The 18,481-nt window shown below is 47.5% G+C and overlaps 1 protein-coding gene across 1 annotated transcript in view; it reads right to left on the bottom strand.

Annotated features, from left to right (window-relative positions):
- Positions 1-202: 202 nt before the first annotated feature.
- The window catches only part of LOC138514503 (pepsin A-like), a 45,853-nt gene continuing 27,574 nt past the window's right edge, over positions 203-18,481 (bottom strand). The window contains exons 7-9 of the mRNA XM_069629977.1: positions 7,671-7,815; positions 6,400-6,498; positions 203-1,955 (exon numbers count right to left, since the gene is read on the bottom strand). Of these exons, the coding sequence (XP_069486078.1) occupies positions 1,806-1,955; positions 6,400-6,498; positions 7,671-7,815 (394 nt within the window). The 3' untranslated portion in view covers positions 203-1,805. The remainder of the gene's footprint in view (positions 1,956-6,399; positions 6,499-7,670; positions 7,816-18,481) is intronic.

Here is an 18,481-nt window from a genome sequence, read left to right as displayed (position 1 = left end):
GGCTTCTGGTTTCTTCTTCTTTGATGGCTAGACCTCTTCTCCATTGCCATGGGCTTGGATCTGCTCCATGGTCACTCGAATGCTCTGGTCATTGCGTGTGGTGCTTTCAAATAAAGCACCAGGTGCAATTTTCAAATCCACAAATTCTAACACCATTTGTTAGTGATGGTCGCACACAAAGAAATGATAAAAACGCCAGTCACACAGGTCACCATGTTTTTTATTTTCATAGAATACAATTAAGTGATAGAAAGGAAATTATGCATGGAGGGTCTATAGAAACCAGCAACATGTCACCGGGTGATATACACGGCGTATCCATATTATTATTGCACAGGAAAAACCGAATGGCCATGCAGCTAAGTTACTTTTCTAATGGACACAACAGAGTCTGGAGGAAAAGTTACTTGTTAAATCTTCCCTCGCTGTGGGCATAGTTCGTGCCCAGCATTTTTCAGGGCAACAAATATTGAAGGAATAATCCCTTTTAACACCAGTTTTAGGGTTGATCCTGTCGACACCAGTAACATGTTGAGGCCATTACTCCTTTCTTCAACTCCCTTTGACCTGCAGTGTTCACGGCCATAATGCCCTGCGCCTAGAAACAAAGCATGCACTGGTACTGTGTCCATGGCACTAGCTAAGCACCATGGAAGATGTGTCAAGCAGATGCTTGGCCATTGTGACGAGAGTAGTCCACAATCATGGCCAGACTGTGTCATGGTCGGGGTCATTGTTCTTGGCCTACGCAGGCTCTTCACACCTGAGCATATCAAGAACCCGGCCTCTTCCAGAACCAGATCCTGGAGTTCAACCTTACTTACGAATGGGTTAGTTATTGCAACCGAACAAACTTTGGGCCTGTAGTGTAGTCCTGTCTTGTCACTGGCCTGGGCGCTTGCTGTTAGAATGTTGATGCATGAATGAAGCTCAGGAGAATGTTGGGTGGATCTGTGTGTGAATGTTCTGAGTGTGTCAGTTGGGAGCATGAGCTGGGGATGGCTGGATGGCAGGTGGGTCTACTCCTTTGTCAGCAATGTCTATACCTATCCATGTTCCTGTCAGTGTCTACACGCGACTGTAAATACATACAAGAGTAACTGGAGTAATGTACAGGTTGTACATAAGTGAAACAAAGCCTACCTAGAACTAATCTAGACTATAGCTGGTCTGTGCTTCAGTGAGGCATCCTGAATGTCTAGTATAAGGCTTTACAACAGGGCCTGATTCACGGAAGTGTTTTTTAATGGCGCAATCCCATAGGAAAACATTATGTGAATCAGGCCCTTTATATAGTAAATGGCCAATCGTCCATTGCCGATGTCCAGTGATCATGAAACGCTAAAATAAGTGACATGTTATAAGACATTGGAAATAAGTAGTTGCTTATGGCTATACAGCGACTTAGAAACAATGCTAATCTATCTGACCACCATGAGGAGAAAATGCTCCATTTGCAGCCATTTTAAACTCAAGATATCAATGGTCACAGTTAATGGGAGCAGCAAATCATGACCTGGCCTGCCCAAGCTGCCATCACTTGTTCTCACATTTCATGGTTTCTGAATCCCAGCAAATTTGGACTAAGCATCATTCATTCAAGGGTGGACTGGCCAATAGGGAACTCTGGAGATTTCCCTGTTATGCCTTTGCGCTCTGGGCCTCTTTTATGCGGTAACGTATGTGATTTCCAAATGTTCTCATAGGAAAAGGGTTGAGCTTGCTGAAAATGTGTAATCTGGGGCTACTTTGGAAATTATATCCAGGGCCTCGTTTGGTTCCCAGTCCACCCCTGCATCCATTCCTTAAACGGCTTGAGCGTACCCAACTTGGTTGGTGCTGCGGTCGAAGACGCTGTAGTATTGTCTGATGAACACATCTCCCAGGATCCAGAGGTCCCCGGACGCAGTGGCGATGTCCATGCTCTGGAGTCCAGTCAGGCAGGCTGTTTTGCTCTGAACAGAAAGGAGAGAAATGAGTTCACAGTTTATCATTAAAAGATCTCTTTGTAGTGAAAAGTATGTGATAATTTGTAGGACAGAGGCATAGCGCATAATGAAAATGCTTTGGTGTGTATGTTACGTATATTTCGTTTTTTTGAGAGTACAATTAAACTCTTATGCTATTGGTTGTGGAGTCCCTTGTGTATTAAGAGAAGGCGTTAGCATGCGACCGCATGACCAGCTAGCGGAGACAGTATAGTGATTGGGAGAGTATTCCAATTTTTTATATTAATATCACGTTTTTAAATATAATGCTTAATGCCGAGTCCTATTGCATCTAAGTGCTGTACTAATAGGTATTATTATTATTCCCCGATGTAATTTACCCATTTTGTCGACCTTTGAAGGGTGAAGGGCAAGCTGAGCCGGACCGGCCTAGACTCGAATCTGTGACCCCATGTTCCATTCAGATCTCTGAAGTAGGCGCTTAATTCTCTGACCTATCTTGCTAGAGAAATCCCAAAATCAGCAGAGCCCTGGCAGTCTCCAGAAGTACCCCCGAGCTGGGCGTCTGCCAAGGTTACCCGCACTAATGCCGACCCCTGAAGGCAGCCCTTTCACTGTGTAGTTGGGGAAAGGACTGCCTGCAGGGGTCAGCACTGTAAATTAAGAAAGGAAAAAGGAGACATATGCAGCAAAATGAATGCAAGCAATGCACCTGCCTCTCCCACTGACCTCTTGCAAAGGCGGGACAAAAGGTGCCAGTGCCTTTTTGTAAGAGATCAGTCGGTGGGAGGGGGCACATTTCTAGCACTCATTTTGCTACACCCGCCTCTCCTTTTGTTTTTTAATCTACAGAGCCAACCCCTGCAGGCAGTCCTTTCACGATAGACCATGACCATCTCAATAGGGAGATGAGCCTGGTCAAAGGGCTGCCAGCAGGGGCCGGACCCACAGATTAAGAACAAAAGAGGAGATAGGTGCAACAAAATGAATGCTAGCAATGTGTCCCCTCTCCTATCGGCCTCTTAAAAAAATGTACACCTTCCTCCAACCCTTACCTTCCCCCTGGTCAAGTACTTAGGCACGACCCATGAGCCCCCCTCGATTATCCATTACACTTAAAACACTGCCTGCAGAGGTTGATTTCACCTGGAATGGTCTGTGCATATGAAGGTCCTGCATTGCCTGTAGGGAAGCGAGCCTGAGCACCAGAGAGAGCCAGTCATGTGTGTTGACTCCAGGAGACTTCTTATGAAGGATGATTTCAGGGATGGGAGTGAGGAGGTATTCTATAGAGGAGGTATATTGTACACTAGTTCCTTGTTTGTCCACTTCAGTCTGTTATGTGGCATCCATTTTTGTTACCCATGGAGGCAGCTGACCAAAGTCGTCAATGTCACTGATTTTCAGGCATGGCCTATAGTCTATAAGTGCAAATATATCAATAACTGGTGAGATGCACATATCATGTATTTGTTGTGGGACTAACGTTTTTCCATTGAAGCACATTGGAAGTGCTCTTCCAGGGAGGCCTTAATGCAGTTCAAGAAATGCACCTTAAGACCCACCTTATCTTTCAGGGGATAGGGTAGGGTGCTGTGGACACGGAGTAGGGTGCTGACATGGGGTACGATACTGTGGACATGGAGTAGGATACTGTGGACAAGGAGTAGGGTGATGTAGACATGAGGTGGGATGCTGTGGACATGAGGTGGGATGCTGTGGACATAGGGTAGGGTGCTATGGACACAGAGTAGGATGCTGTAGACATGGAGTAGGATGCTGTTGACATAGGGTATGATGCTGTGGACATGGGGTAGTATGCTGTAGACAAAGGGCAGGATGCTGTGGACATCGGGTAGGATACTGTGGACATCGGGTAGGATGATGTGGACAAGGAGTAGGGTGCTATGGATACGGAGCAGGGTGTTGTGGACATGTGGTAGGATGCTGTGGACACGGAGTAGGATGCTGACATGGGGTAGGATACTGTGGACATGGAGTAGGATACTGTGGACAAGGAGTAGGGTGCTGTAGACATGAGGTGGGATGCTGTGGACATGGGGTAGGGTGCTGTGGACACAGAGTAGGGTGCTGTGGACATGGAGACGTTGGTGTGGACATGGGGTTGGATGCTATGGACATGGGGTTGGATGCTGTGGACATAGAGTAGGATGCTGTAGACATGGAGTAGGATGCTGTTGACATAGGGTGTGATGCTGTGGACATGGGGTAGTATGCTGTAGACATGGGGTAGGATGCTGTAGACATGGGGTAGGATGCCGTGGATACAGAACAGGGTGTTGTGGACATGGGGCAGGATGCTGTGGACATGGAGTAGGATACTGTAGACATGGGGTAGGATGCTGTGGACATGGGGTAGGATGCCTTAGACATGGGGTAGGATGCTGTGGCCATGGAGTAGGAATCTGTGGACATGGGGTGGGATGCTGTGGACATGGGTAGGATGTTGTGGACATGGGGTGGGATGCTGTAGACATGGGGTAGGATGCTGTGGATATGGGGTTGGATGCTGTGGACATGGGGTAGAATTCTGTGGACATGGGGTAGGATGATGTGGACATGGGGTAGGATGCTCTGGACATGGGGTAGGATGCTGTGGACATGGGGTAGGATGCTGTGGACATGGGGTAGAATGCTGTGGACATAGGGTAGGATGTTGTGGACATGAGGTAGAATGCTGTGGACATGGGGTAGAATGCTGTGGACATGGGGTAGGATGCTGTGGGCATGGGGTAGGATGCTCTGGACATGAGTTAGGATGCTGTGGACATAGGCTAGGATGCTTTGGACATGGGGTAGGATGTTGTGGACATGGGGTAGAATGCTGTGGATATGGGGTACGATACTGTAGACATGAGTTAGGATGCTGTGGACATAGGCTAGGGTGCAGTGGACATGGGGTAGGATGGTGTGGACATGGGGTAGGATGCTGTTGACATGGAGTGGGATGTTGTTTGGACATGGTGTAGGATGCTGATTACAAGGAGTAGTAAGCTGTAGACATGGGGTAGGATGCTGTGGGCATGGAGTAGGATGCTGTTTGGACATGGGATAGGATGCTCTGGACAATGAGTAGCAAGCTATAGACATGGGAGTAGGATGCTGTGGACATGGGGTGGGATGCTGTGGAAATAGGGTAGGATGCTGTGGACATGAGGTTGCTGCAGCTTGTTTAATAGCTCGAGGAAGGAACCCTGATTGTCAGAAGTTTATCAGGTGGGGGCTTTGAAAGACATGTCTCCTAACAGCACTGAGGATCCGGTTCAAAGCTCTGTGTGTTACCAATGAGCACTGGACAAACAGGCCACACATTGAAAAGGATTTAATGCTAAGGCCCTGGGTGGCCTCTCTCTTCGGCCAAGGGTTTTAGACTGTAAGTACCTAACATATAGAGAGCATGCACTGGCCACTCCTTATCCCACATGCGAGTATGCACTTCAAACTTGTTCCCTGCTGCTCTGACCTTCATGACCTCTCACCTTAGTTTCAGTAACCATCTTAAGTCTTTCCAATTTGACACATCACCATAATCTGTCTGTCCACAGCCATCAAAGCACTGAATTTGTACTGCACCCGGATGCCGGTGGCGAGTAAATGCAATGCATGCGCCTAGGCACATACAACTATGTGCCTACCTTACAGTCGGCTAATCCTTATTGCCGGCTAAAGGCAGAGCACACAGTCGGCTATGGCAGCACCAACGTTGCTCTGGTGCTACCATGCCGAATATTGAAATACTGTTGAAGTAAGCTGGGCACAGAAAAACTGCACAGCTGTACCCCTCCTCTGTGCCCCTCTGTATCTTACCGTCCCCTGCTGTATATCTGTTCTGTTGTTGTCTACCTCTGAAAAGCACTCCGTTATGCATCTGTACTGTAGAGATCCGTTATGCATCTGTACTGTTCTATAGCTCTGTAAAGCACTCCGTTATGCATCTGTACTGTTCCATACCTCTGTAAAGTGCTCTGTTATGCATCTGCACTGTTCTGTTCCTCTGAAAAGCACTCCTTTATGCATCTGTACTGTTCTGTACTGTTCTGTACCTCTGAAAAGAACTTTGTTATGCATCTGTACTGTTCTGTACCTCTGTAAAGCTCTCCGTTATGCATCTGTACTGTTCTATACCTCTGAAAAGCACTCCGTTATGCATAGCGCTGCGTTATGCATCTGTCCTGTTCTGTACCTCTGTAAAGTGCTCCGTTATGCATCTGTACTGTTCTATACCTCTGAAAAGCACTCAGTTGTGTATCTGTATTGGTGTATACCTCTTTAAGGCATTTTGTTGCTTCTCGAAACTAGATATGCGCTCAATAAATAGAATAATAATAATAATACAAGTTTACGGTTAGAGCAATGAAGACTGGCAGACTTTTTAGCTGAAGGCATGGATGCTATGCTATGCTGCCATACTCAAGAAAAGAGAACCTACCTGTAGGACGTAGGCCGAAGGAGTGAGTGGATACTGGATTCCATGAATCTCAAAGATGATATCTGGCATGTCGGGAAGGCTGCAACATTTCACGGAATACTGTGTAGAACAAGGTACATGGTCACGTGACAGCTCTGCATCGCATTGCAAATGACCATCTCTTTCACGCCCCCATGACCCGCCTGGGAGCAGCCATAAGACAGCAAATGTGCTTTACAAAGGAGGAAGCCCACCACGCTGCCCTACCCTCCAACCAACTCTGTTACCCTCATGGGTCCTCCCCTCCACTGATCCTCATAGCTGGGCTGACTCTACAAATATGGCAAATGTGTAAGTACTACCAAAACCAAAACAATAGATACATTTCTAATCAATCAAAATCCATGCCCATTTCAGATGTTCTTTTCTTAAAGGTGGGGAGAACGAGTTTTGAGCCTTTTCAGTCTAGTTTTAAAATCTAGCCAAATCTAAGTTTGTATTCCTTTTACTGGACGTACTGAAGATATAATGCTGAGATGGTAATGTCAGGAGCTTTCGAAGTCCCAGAGACCTCTTCATTAGATGGTGGTCACCTGATAAATGAGCAACAAGGAAAATCACACTCAGACCTCTCTTTCTATGTAAAACCAATGTCCAGGTCTGAGTGTGATTTTCCTTGTTGCTCATTTATCACGTGACCACTATCCGTTGAAGGCATCTCTGGGACTTCGAACGCTACTGACATTTGTTTTGGTTTTGTTTTTTGTTACGGTTGAGTAAATCAACCTTTCAATATTCAATCACATACGTAACATTTTTACAAAAGTGAGCAAAAGTATAACCACATCTTGAAAATAAAATACAATTTGATTAAAACAAAGAAATATGAGTAATTTAACAAATGGTACATAAATAGCTTTTATAAAAAGGATTTCCATATCAGCATAATATCTTCAGTGAGTTCAATAAAAGGTATCAAAACTTGGATTTTGTTTGACTTTTCTTAAACAGAATTCATTTCACAGGGAAAGATCATACACCATGTTACTTCACTGTGTATTTTCACTCTTAATAGGATTTCTAACACACCATTGGAACATTGGGATGCTTTTTAAATGAAAATTATCCAAACATCATGCATTTTGGAAGGGGTCATGTGCTATGCTGAAACAGTACATTATGACTCCATGCCCAGTGTCTCCTTTCTTCTCAATCACATTTGTGGAACTGCAAGGCCTGTTTACCTTTGTAAACTCAATAATGAGTCTGATTGTTTTTATCTATGCCTTTACCTGCCCACTGCTCGTTAGAGTCGCGCCAACAGCTTTTTGGATGCTGGTTACTGCAGATGTGGGACCAGACAGCAGGGACGTCCCAGTGTCAACAATCGCTGAGCAGCCGGCGTTGCAGGCCACAGTTGCGCCATTTATTATAACCCTGGAAAACAAGAGAAGACGTTTTACTTCTAATCAGGGCTTTAAGAGGGCCGGGGCTAGCCAGGGCAGAGCCCCGGCAGGCTCAAAAAATTGTTTCTGAGACAGGGCCCGGCCAGGGCTCCCTAAAGTCCCCTGCTAACCCCAGCACACCAGGCTGCTAGAAGGCATTGCTTTTTTTTCTAAAAGCCTGAAGCTCTCGCGTGTAAGCAAGAGCTTGAGGCTTTGGAAAAAAGCCTTGCATTTTCATTGTCTTGCCTACCCCTTACAAGGTACCCCTTTCATTAGAGATGCTGGGGTGATGATCTTTGCATCTCTTCCATGAAAGGAGGGCATTGGCAGGGGATTGGCCACCCAATGACAATGCAAGGCTTTTTTTCTAAAGCCTGAAGCGCTCGCATGGAAGTGAGAGTTTCAGGCTTTACAACAAAAAAAGCCTAACCTTTTTATTGTGCTGCCGAACCCCTGCCAGGCACCCCTTTCATTAGGGATGAAGTGATAATCACCCTCACACCCCAGGTGAGAGGGTGATGATGCCTACATCTCCAGTGAAAGCGGTGCCTGGCAGGGGGTCAGCGCAGCAATTAAAAGTCAGGCAACACTTACTTGACCCGAATGCTGCCTGTTAGGCCACGGCCCCAGCCCTTTTGCAAAGTCGAGCCGGGGCTCTTACGGTGGCGTGGCCTAACAGGCAACACTGAGGTGAGGTAAGCGAACCCCTGCCAGCCCATCGCCCCATAAGGGCCCTGGCTTGAGTTTCGGGCCACTTAAGGTGCAGCTTCTAATCATAATCAGAGTAAATCATGTTGTCGAGTGGTAGGGGGTGCATGGACTTGTTGAAGAATTATGACTCTGACACATAGATCACAAGCACGTGGCTTGTTGGCTTTCATCTCAGGCCCATTTTCTTCACTGGTGACCACCCTCGTCGGTACTCTTTCCTACACCCCGCTGTCCGTGTCTCCCAGCCAGTGTGACACCTCCCACTGGTGCTGAAGAGAGGACCAATCGCTACTTTCCCCCTTTCTATAAAAATAGTACAATATGATGTTTGAAGGCATGCAAGAAGCCACGTAACCTTTGACCTGTCAAAGTCTTGAGATCTGCTAAGCAGCCGACGAATTTCCCTAAAACCGCCTGTCCTTCGCTGCACCCTTTCTTGAGAGATATCTTCGTTTGGGTGCTGCTCTTGGTACATGACTTCCTCTGGTTCATACCACTGTGTTGTGAGGTTTCCTTTTATCTGCACAGTGCTGTTTACATCGATTTTGGATTGTCCTCTGTTTTTTGCCTTTCAGGTTCCTCACTGACTTGGGTCTTGTGTCTCTTATACAGTTAGGGTGGCCAACTTTTGTATATCCTTTTGCGGGACACTTGCCCACAAGGCGGTGATGATGTCACAGCATCATTCACGTTTGGCCCGCCCCATTTGTAATTTAAATATGTTAATGGCTCTTAACACCTTGCTTAATTGAAACGCAAATGGTTTGTCCTTGGGAGGTGATGGTCACGTGTTTTAACTGCAAACATGACCATCAGGACCCCAGGAACAAAGCCAGAGATGTTTTTATCGGAGGGCAAAAGGGGCACTTGCCCAGGGCCCCCACCTTGGAGGGGGACCCCACAAGGCTGCCTGATCTAGAGACGTAAGATTCCATTGTTCACCAGACTTAAATAGCACATGTCAGGATATTTTATGGCATGCTGCTGAGGTTCTAAATCCATTGCCTGTCTGTTTTGACAAGTACTTTCTGCCTTGATCAATTCATCGTGTAATGCCTTCTGTGTTCACTGTGTTATACATACCTTGTGTGTTCTTAACGGCACAACTCTGTAGCATTCTTTCCTTCCTGCGGGAAGTATGTTGATCATGTGCAATAGCTAAATTTGAAATGCATATTGATAAATTGATCGCCACAATCGTTTAGTAGTTAGCTCAGTGTTTTAAGGACTCATTGCAGAGAGCTATGTGTTCATATGAGAGATTAGAATAGCATATTCCAGCAAAGCTGGCTGAGCCTTTCCTATGTTTGAAGTTTATAAACCTGCCTGCATATGTACCTGGTTTTATAGCACAACAGGTGCTATTATCAGCAATGCACCTGCACCAGATAGGGGTTGCTATACAAACGAACATGTCATCTGTATGGTGAAGGTCTAGACATTGGTTTGTTCACATCTGGTGGTGTAAAACCTAGGCAATCACATCCAATGATGCGCAAAAACTGTTAGTCCAAGCGGTGAACAAGTATCCAAATTCAAGACTGTGGAACAAAAGCGTTTATTCTGGTATCCTGGCTTTGTCAGCAGATGACACAGTGATCCTGGTCAAATCATCTAATATCTCTTACATTACTGTGCTGTCTTCTGTGAGGTGTGCCTTTGTGCATGGAGTGGTATTTTTTAGCCCATTAGTTGATCTTTCTTCTTATGTAGGCCATTTGAGTGGAAGGGGTGGTAGACAGAAGAGAGTGGACCAGATGTTGCAGGCCTCGAGCAAGCATATTTTAAGGTCTGCTCATAAAAAACGGTTTGCGTTTTTTGTAAAAGTGAAAGGTTTTTATGCATGTTTATAAATGACAATGTCACAAGCCATTATTTTGGGAGTATTTAAATCTTTAAAATACGAAAGAAAAACCCAGATCAAATGTGTTAAATAACATTGATTGGTATGCTGGTACTCATATACTTCCCTTGACGATGGAGAGAATTAATCTAGAATCATTCCCATTTTGCGTAACACCCTTCTATAATATTTTTTTTTTTTTCAAATGGTCATGTTTGGTAATGTGATTTGTGTACTTTCCAAGTCAGTTTTATGAAATTAGATTGTTTTAGTTCATTATAAGAACTAAAAAAGAAAGTGTTCAAATGCAGAAATTGCAGAGTTGGCACACATCTACCCATTAGCCAATGTGGGATCCTGGGCATATAATTTAATCTTGTATTGCTTAACCTCTCAAAATTGCCAGTCCCTAATCCTTTCAAAATTGTCAGCCCTTCAGAGTGATTTCCTTCTCAGGGTAGGATCTTCATAAAAGCTGCATTCATGGTTTCACTGGCTACAGGGTTGCTTCCACTAGAATAGTGAGCATTGATATATTGCACACCACAGGCACTTATTACTTTGATTTCTAATGACAACACTATTTGAAAACTATATCCCACTTCTTATCTCAGTCTGCCTGAATACAGATACCTTCCTTGTAGTTTATAATCTGCATCCACTATCCATGCTATGGTATGCGTAGCTTTCTCCTTCCTTCCAATGTGTCTCCTCTATCAATGCTTGATCCCTTTTGCATTCTGTGAGGCAGCTAATGTGAGTTCTCTGTTTATTTTGGGTTACATGTAGCTTTTACATACGGTCCTGCATTAATACTACAGGCTGCATACCTTCCTGGATGCTACTGATAAAAAGTATTCTGTATTCTAGAACAGAAGTAACCTCTTCATAGACTGCTAACGTTGATCTTCAAATGCTACTTGTTTATCATTCTGATTAGAGCAAGAAAGAAGAGGGTACGGGGACTTAAAGGGAGTAAACATGCTTATTTTGAATGCTGCAAGGCAGCATATCAACCTATGAGTTGTGATCGTGACAAGGGGCTTGGGGTTGCAACCAGATATTCTTGATCACTTAATTCCTTTAGTTTGGTGTAAGGGGGCCCCAAAGATGTCTGTGCCCAGGGCCCCAAAAGTGATTAAGATGGCCCTGAACAAAGCCTTAGCATTTGAATGAAGACAGGTGTCAGAGCGTTAGCAGCTCGACCTGCAGTCTCAAAAGGAGCCGGGGCTGGCTGCTGAGCCGCCCAGAGAAAGAAAGGAGCAAGCAGCAACGCCGTGCTGTGTAGATGACCACTTCACTTTACAGAGTGGCTGTGCTGGAGGCAGGTTGTCCTGACGGGAGTCGGGACAACTTGCGTCCCCCACAGCCACTCTGCAAACTGCGGGACAGAGTCCCCAATTACGGGTCAATCCAGTAAAATACAGGACAGTTGGCCAACCTAGATATAGTACAAACCTTCTAATGTTCCAGACCTTTCCATTATTGGTGTGTACTGTACTTTATTCAGTATTGCTGGCTTTGTGAACTAACTTCATTTTCTCCCGATCTCCCTCCTTTAGTAAGTGAGATTTTGCAGCCTTTCTGCCCTCAGAATTATTTCTTCTATTCATTTGTTGTGACCACGCCCTTTCACTTATCTCAATTCAGGGAGTCTTCTTAGACTTTGTGTTCTGCAACACCCACATTGGTGCCAGCTGTGCTTTGTCTGCCTTCCTTTCATGGGGCAGAACGTTGACAACCCTGTGATGGAGTTTGGCATTATTCTGTGGCCCACTAAGGCTTCACGCACCACTTCTGCGCAGCCCTGCCACCTTGCAATCACTCCTTCGATGTGTACCTTTCATGAGCCTGCGCATCCCTGCATGCACTGCACGGCATGCACCTTCAGGAACCCAAGCATTTCTTTCTCAGGAGGATAGCTCAAGGGCAACGTGCTTGCTTTGGAAGCAAGACGATACAGAGCAACACAGGTTCGATCCCCGGGTACCGCGCTTAGAAACCTCTTGGTATTACGAGCGTTATAAATAACCTATCATATCATATCTGCAGAGAGGAGCTGGACACCAGTGTGATTGACCATTTCACAAGAGGTCCTTTTCCGAGGAAAAGCTTGCAGAAAAAAATCAATTGTGGTCCTGGTACAGATGTCCTCCAAGAACGTCACTTCTGCCCCCTTTGAGGTGTAGTTTTCCTACTAGGAATCTGCAGAGTGTGTTTGTGGTGATATGTGGTCGGCAAGGGCCAATGAAGTTTACTCCCACTTTTTTTCTCCAAAGTTCTGCTTTTCACTCCACATCTGTGAGAGGAGTGGACCTGCATGTGTCAGGGGTGAGATTTTAGTGGAGATGTATAGCGATGAGCTCTTCGAAGGGAAAACCTCTGATGGCCACTAGGAATCCACGGGCAGATCCGTCAAGCTGCGGATGTCAGCTCTATGGGTCTCCCTGCTGAGGACAGCTCATTTGTGCTGTGCTATGCATACTCAAAATCTCGACTAGCATAGCAGACGACACATGTTTTTTTATGCCTTGAACTAGTGTACAGGGACCTCTACACTGGCCAAATTGCAGTTTTCATTAACACAGTAGGACCACTACATATCCTAAGCCTACAGCTCCCTCTAACGGTGACAACAGGTGAAGCTATGAGAATTGGCATCGTCTCTACATATCCTAAGGCAACAGCACTCCCTAGCGGTGTCAATAGGCAACGCTACTGCATCTGACAAACATAGAGAGACAGACATACCTCTGGACTTTTATTGTTAATAAAGATGCTGTGCTTCTCTTCTCGTGGTTCTGCCTGCCTAGGTACTTGCTCGCCTCCCGCGGCTTGCATGGCTCCATCGCTTGCTGCACTTCATCGGCGTCCTTTCCTTGCTGGTCTCCAGTTTTCTTTTCTTTGTATTATATATATTTGTATTGCTGTTCTCTCTCCTAGTGTGTGTCTCCATCGGTGTCAGTTGTACCATCGCGGACACGTCGTTCTTCATCTCAGTATCCATTCACAATAGCTCGTCCTGCTTGTGCATAATCTCGGTTTCCCTCCATGGGTCTCTTGGCCCCTGCCCTTTGGAATGGTCTTCTTTTCTCTTTCCGTTCTTCTTCTCTCCGTTCTTCTCGTAAAACGTATCTTCCCACTTGTAGTAAATGAATTTGTTCTTCATGTTTGATCAATTATATAACTTCTAATTATTGAAAATATTTATCTAATGTATTCATAGCGCTTCGGCCAAAGCGCTTTATAAAGTCGAATAAATAAAAGGGCCCTTCACAGTTCTACATGCTTACTACTACAGAAGTCTTCGTCGGCGTCCTGTCGAACCGAAAACTCTTCTTGCCTCCTCGCCCAATGATTTCCTTTTGAAACCCCAAAACGTTGTTAATCACGATAACTTTATTGACCACAAGGTGGCAGCAAAGTATCAAATATCACTCTTAATGTTTTCTCAACAGAATCGACAATTATTTACGGTTTAAATCGGCTCGAAGGACACGATACTCAAAACGTTGTTTCAGGAGGCGAAGGCATGCCTAAGCACATCTCAAGCTGCGGCAAATTCAGAAAGGTGATATGAATGAGCATCCACATTACATTTGTGAAACCATGGAAACAGATACTTCACCGTCCTGACCAATACCAACTGTCCAAAAACCTCCCCTCCTGCAGCGCACCCCTAACTTACTTAATGTTTCTCTCTCCTGCCACCTTACACTACATCCACAAATCCGCATGCACAGCATGTCCTAATGCTTGCTGGCATCCCCACACGGACATGGCGCAACAGAGAGTTCCCTTTGCACTGCCCGCAGAAGCTCACCCTCTTGCCCCAGACCAGTGCCTTTCCCAGGATCCCAGCATTGATGGGCTCTTCCCAGGGTCTGACTGGGGCATGTCTCGGGCACCAATGAAAAAGTGGGCCACGGTTGCTAATGGCGATTCACGCCTTTTGTGACAGAGGGTCTGAGTAGTACCCAAGGGGGGAGGTTTTTGATAAAAAAAATGTGATGCAAATTGTGTATTTTTAGGAATATGTATTCAGTAACACTGGCCAAAATGACTAGTCGCATGTGAAATAACTCATCAAACTGGCCCACACGGGCCAAAAAAGTGGCCACCTTTCATCCAAAAAAGTGCCCACTCTAGCATTTTTGGTTCAGGCATTGCCCTATTGCCCTACAGGCCAGTCCGAGCCTGGCTCTCCCCTTTGCATATACACACACCCAATTGTCACTGGCACAAACCACCTAGAAACATACCGGCGTATAGTCCTCTGGTACTTCCGGCCTGTCTGCAGCAATACCTTCCGCCCCCTCCCATCCCTCTAACCCGCCCTCCTCTCCCCTTTCTCTCCTAGAACGCGTGTCAATAATCTCCCGAATTGGTGAAAGTTGCACTTTTAACGCCACATTAAATTACATTGTGTAACGAAAAGTCCAAATCAGCTAGTGGGAGGGTGCATCTCCTTGCATTTAAACATGCATCCCCTGTTCCGATATGGGGAATGCATTGGAATGTGGGTGCAGTCCTGCATCCACCCGAGCCTGCTTGGATCAGGCAAAGCGGAGTGCGGCCATTCACCATTGCCAGTGTGCAATGCACAAATGCCAAACGACATACCATAGAAGGGTCTCCTCTGATCCTTCTGTGCATTGCTGTCGTCTGTGGTAAGGTGGCATGACCCTCTGCCCTGCCGCGTGCATTTCTATTCCTTTTATAGGGATAGAATTTCATGTTTCTTCTTCATTCACGTTTAACCATGGCAGACTCATTATGACCTGAATTAAATTGAAGTGAATTGAATTGTTTATTTGTATAGCGCACCGGACCCTCGGGTAACTGGGCACATTGCTTAGTGTACAAGTCCTGTTTTGCCATTTCAGTGCCGGGAGCCTTTCCTACATTAGTGAGCGGCGTGGGCCCCCAACTTTAATCCATACACGGGTTATGGCCTCTAGAAATGTTGTATTACTTTTACAGAATAACAGTTTTGATACATTTTGTTCCTGCATTTTTTCCACACTTCTTGTGGTACAAAAATACAGATGGTAAGTTTGGGTAAGGTATATGGGGTGGAGGGAGAGGAGTTTGGAAGGGGGAGAGTGTGGGGGTCTCCCCCACTCTTCGCTGTAAACAAAAGTGGTAAAATCGGAAAAAAGAAATTGGTGAAATGTCATCCAGCAAAAAATACTCAGGAAACCTTCATAGATCCAGACATCTTCAGGACTCCCTTGTGAAATTGATGACCTGCATAATTCTCTGAATACACGCGTCTTTCATTTGTTATGAACTGGGTCCGAATATTTCACTTCTCTTGTGTATTATTATCCCTTTAACAAACGGCATGTTGCTTGCAGGTTTAATGAATGCACTGGTGGGAGAAGCCTGCCAGTCATCACTAAACTCACCCCATCGCCCTTAAACATTATTCTCTGAATGTCTTGGCTGAAATGCACTGCAAAGTGAAGGGCCAGTGGGATGCACTCTAACTTGCTGCTGCTGATAACAGCAGACACTGGCCTCGGATTAGTGGGCGGTTCCATGCAGCATTGGCCCAGGGCAGGCACCACAAGTTCGGTGCCAAGGGTGCCACCAGTAGGTGGGTGCCAGATTTCCACAACAAGCGACACAAGTGGTTTCATTTCCCTGAGTCAGTTTGGCCAAGCAGGCTCAGACTGGCCTATGGGACAAAGGGGCAATGCCAGTGTGGGTCCGTGGATTTGTCAAAGTGGGCTAGTTTGCTCAAATGTGTAGCTAGAAGTTCTGGCCAGTGTTACTGAACAAACATTCTTTAAAATGCAGAATGTGCAGCACACTTTACCATAAAACTCCCCCTTGGGTACTACTCAAACACTATAATGTCACAAAAAGAAGGAATTGCCATTTGCGAGCGTGGGCCACTGTTCCATTGGTTCCTGCGCCATTTACATGCCCCTGTCCGACCCTGCGCCTAAAGTGTTAAAAATACTGGCCTCTCCTAGAACTTACATTAGAACCGTAAACACCTTCCACATTGATATTACTTGTCCACCCCATCATCTACTGATGGGGAGCAGACAGGGAGGATGGGGGCATCAGGCAGACTGGAGAGAAAGAGGAGGAGCCAACCGTGCCCTTTAGACACTTCGACACTACTGACCCAAGCGCTACACCGGAGGCCCACCTCCAGCACTCCAGGGCCTGCAGCAGTGTTGTGGGACTCCCATGCTCCTCCCTAAGGACCCGATGGCGCATTCCAGACCATCACCTGAAGGAGGGCATCAGGCAGACTGGAGAGAAAGAGGAGGAGCTAAGCGTGCCCTTTAGACACTTCGACACTACTGACCCAAGCGCTGCACCGGAGGCCCACCTCCAGCACTCCAGGGCCTGTGGCAGTGCTGTGGGACTCCCATGCTCCTCCCTAGGGACCCGATGGCGAGTTCCAGACCATCACCTGAAGGACGGCATCAGGCAGACTGGAGAGAAAGAGGAGGAGCTAAGCGTGCCCTTTAGACACTTCGACACTACTGACTCAAGCGCTGCACCAGAGGCCCACCCCCAGCACTGCAGGGCCTGTGGCAGTGCTGTGGGACTCCCATGCTCCTCCCTAGGGATCCGATGGCGGGTTCCAGACCATCACCTGAAGGAGGGCATCAGGCAGACTGGAGAGAAAGAGGAGGAGCCAAGCGTGCCCTTTAGACACTTCGACACTACTGACCCAAGCGCTGCACCGGAGGCCCACCTCCAGCACTCCAGGGCCTGAGATGGTGCTGTGGGACTCCCATGCTCCTCCCTAGGGACCCAATAGCGCATTCCAGACCATCACCTGAAGGAGGGCATCAGGCAGACTGGAGAGAAAGAGGAGGAGCTAAGCGTGCCCTTTAGACACTTCAACACTACTGACCCAAGCGCTGCACCAGAGGCCCACCTCCAGCACTCCAGGGCCTGTGACAGTGCTGTGGGACTCCCATGCTCCTCCCTAGGGACCCGATGGCGCGTTCCAGACCATCACCTGAAGGAGGGCATCAGGGAGACTGGAGAGAAAGAGGAGGAGCCAAGCGTGCCCTTTAGACACTTCGACACTACTGACCCAAGCGCTGCACCAGAGGCCCACCTCCAGCACTCCAGGGCCTGTGACAGTGCTGTGGGACTCCCATGCTCCTCCCTAGGGACCCGATGGCGCGTTCCAGACCATCACCTGAAGGAGGGCATCAAGCAGACTGGAGAGAAAGAGGAGGAGCCAAGCGTGCCCTTTAGACACTTCGACACTACTGACCCAAGCGCTGCACCGGAGGCCCACCTCCAGCACTCCAGGGCCTGCAGCGGTGTTGTGGGACTCCCATGCTCCTCCCTAAGGACCCGATGGCGCATTCCAGACCATCACCTGAAGGAGGGCATCAGGCAGACTGGAGAGAAAGAGGAGGAGCTAAGCGTGCCCTTTAGACACTTCGACACTACTGACCCAAGCGCTGCACCAGAGGCCCACCTCCAGCACTCCAGGGCCTTTGGCAGTGCTGTGGGACTCCCATGCTCCTCCCTAGGGATCCGATGGCGCGTTCCAGACCATCACCTGAAGGAGGGCATCAGGCAGACTGGAGAGAAAGAGGAGGAGCCAAGCGTGCCCTTTAGACGCTTCCACACTACTGACCCATGCGCTGCACCAGAGGCCCACCTCCAGCACTCCAGGGCCTGCGGCGGTGCCGTGGGACTCCTGTGGCCCTCACAAGGGGCCCGATGGCAGGTTCCAGACCATCACCTGAAGGAGGGCATCAGGCACACTATAGAGAAAGAGGAGGAGCCAAGCGTGCCCTTTAGACACTTCGACACTACTGACCCAAGCGCTGCACCGGAGGCCCACCCCCAGCACTCCATGGCCTCCGGCGGTGCCGTGGGACTCCCGTGGACCTCACAAGGGGCCCGATGGCAGGTTCCAGACCATCACCTGAAGGAGGGCATCAGGCACACTATAGAGAAAGAGGAGGAGCCAAGCGTGCCCTTTAGACACTTCGACACTACTGACCCAAGCGCTGCACCGGAGGCCCACCCCCAGCACTCCATGGCCTCCGGCGGTGCCGTGGGACTCCCGTGGACCTCACAAGGGGCCCGATGGCAGGTTAAAGAC

The sequence above is a fragment of the Ambystoma mexicanum genome, chromosome 12, assembly GCF_040938575.1.
Source record: "Ambystoma mexicanum isolate Mex_15411 chromosome 12, UKY_AmexF1_1, whole genome shotgun sequence".
Lineage (NCBI taxonomy): Eukaryota > Metazoa > Chordata > Amphibia > Caudata > Ambystomatidae > Ambystoma > Ambystoma mexicanum.
The sequence above is the reverse complement of the archived record's forward strand: the minus strand, read 5'-3'. Positions and strand labels throughout refer to the sequence as shown.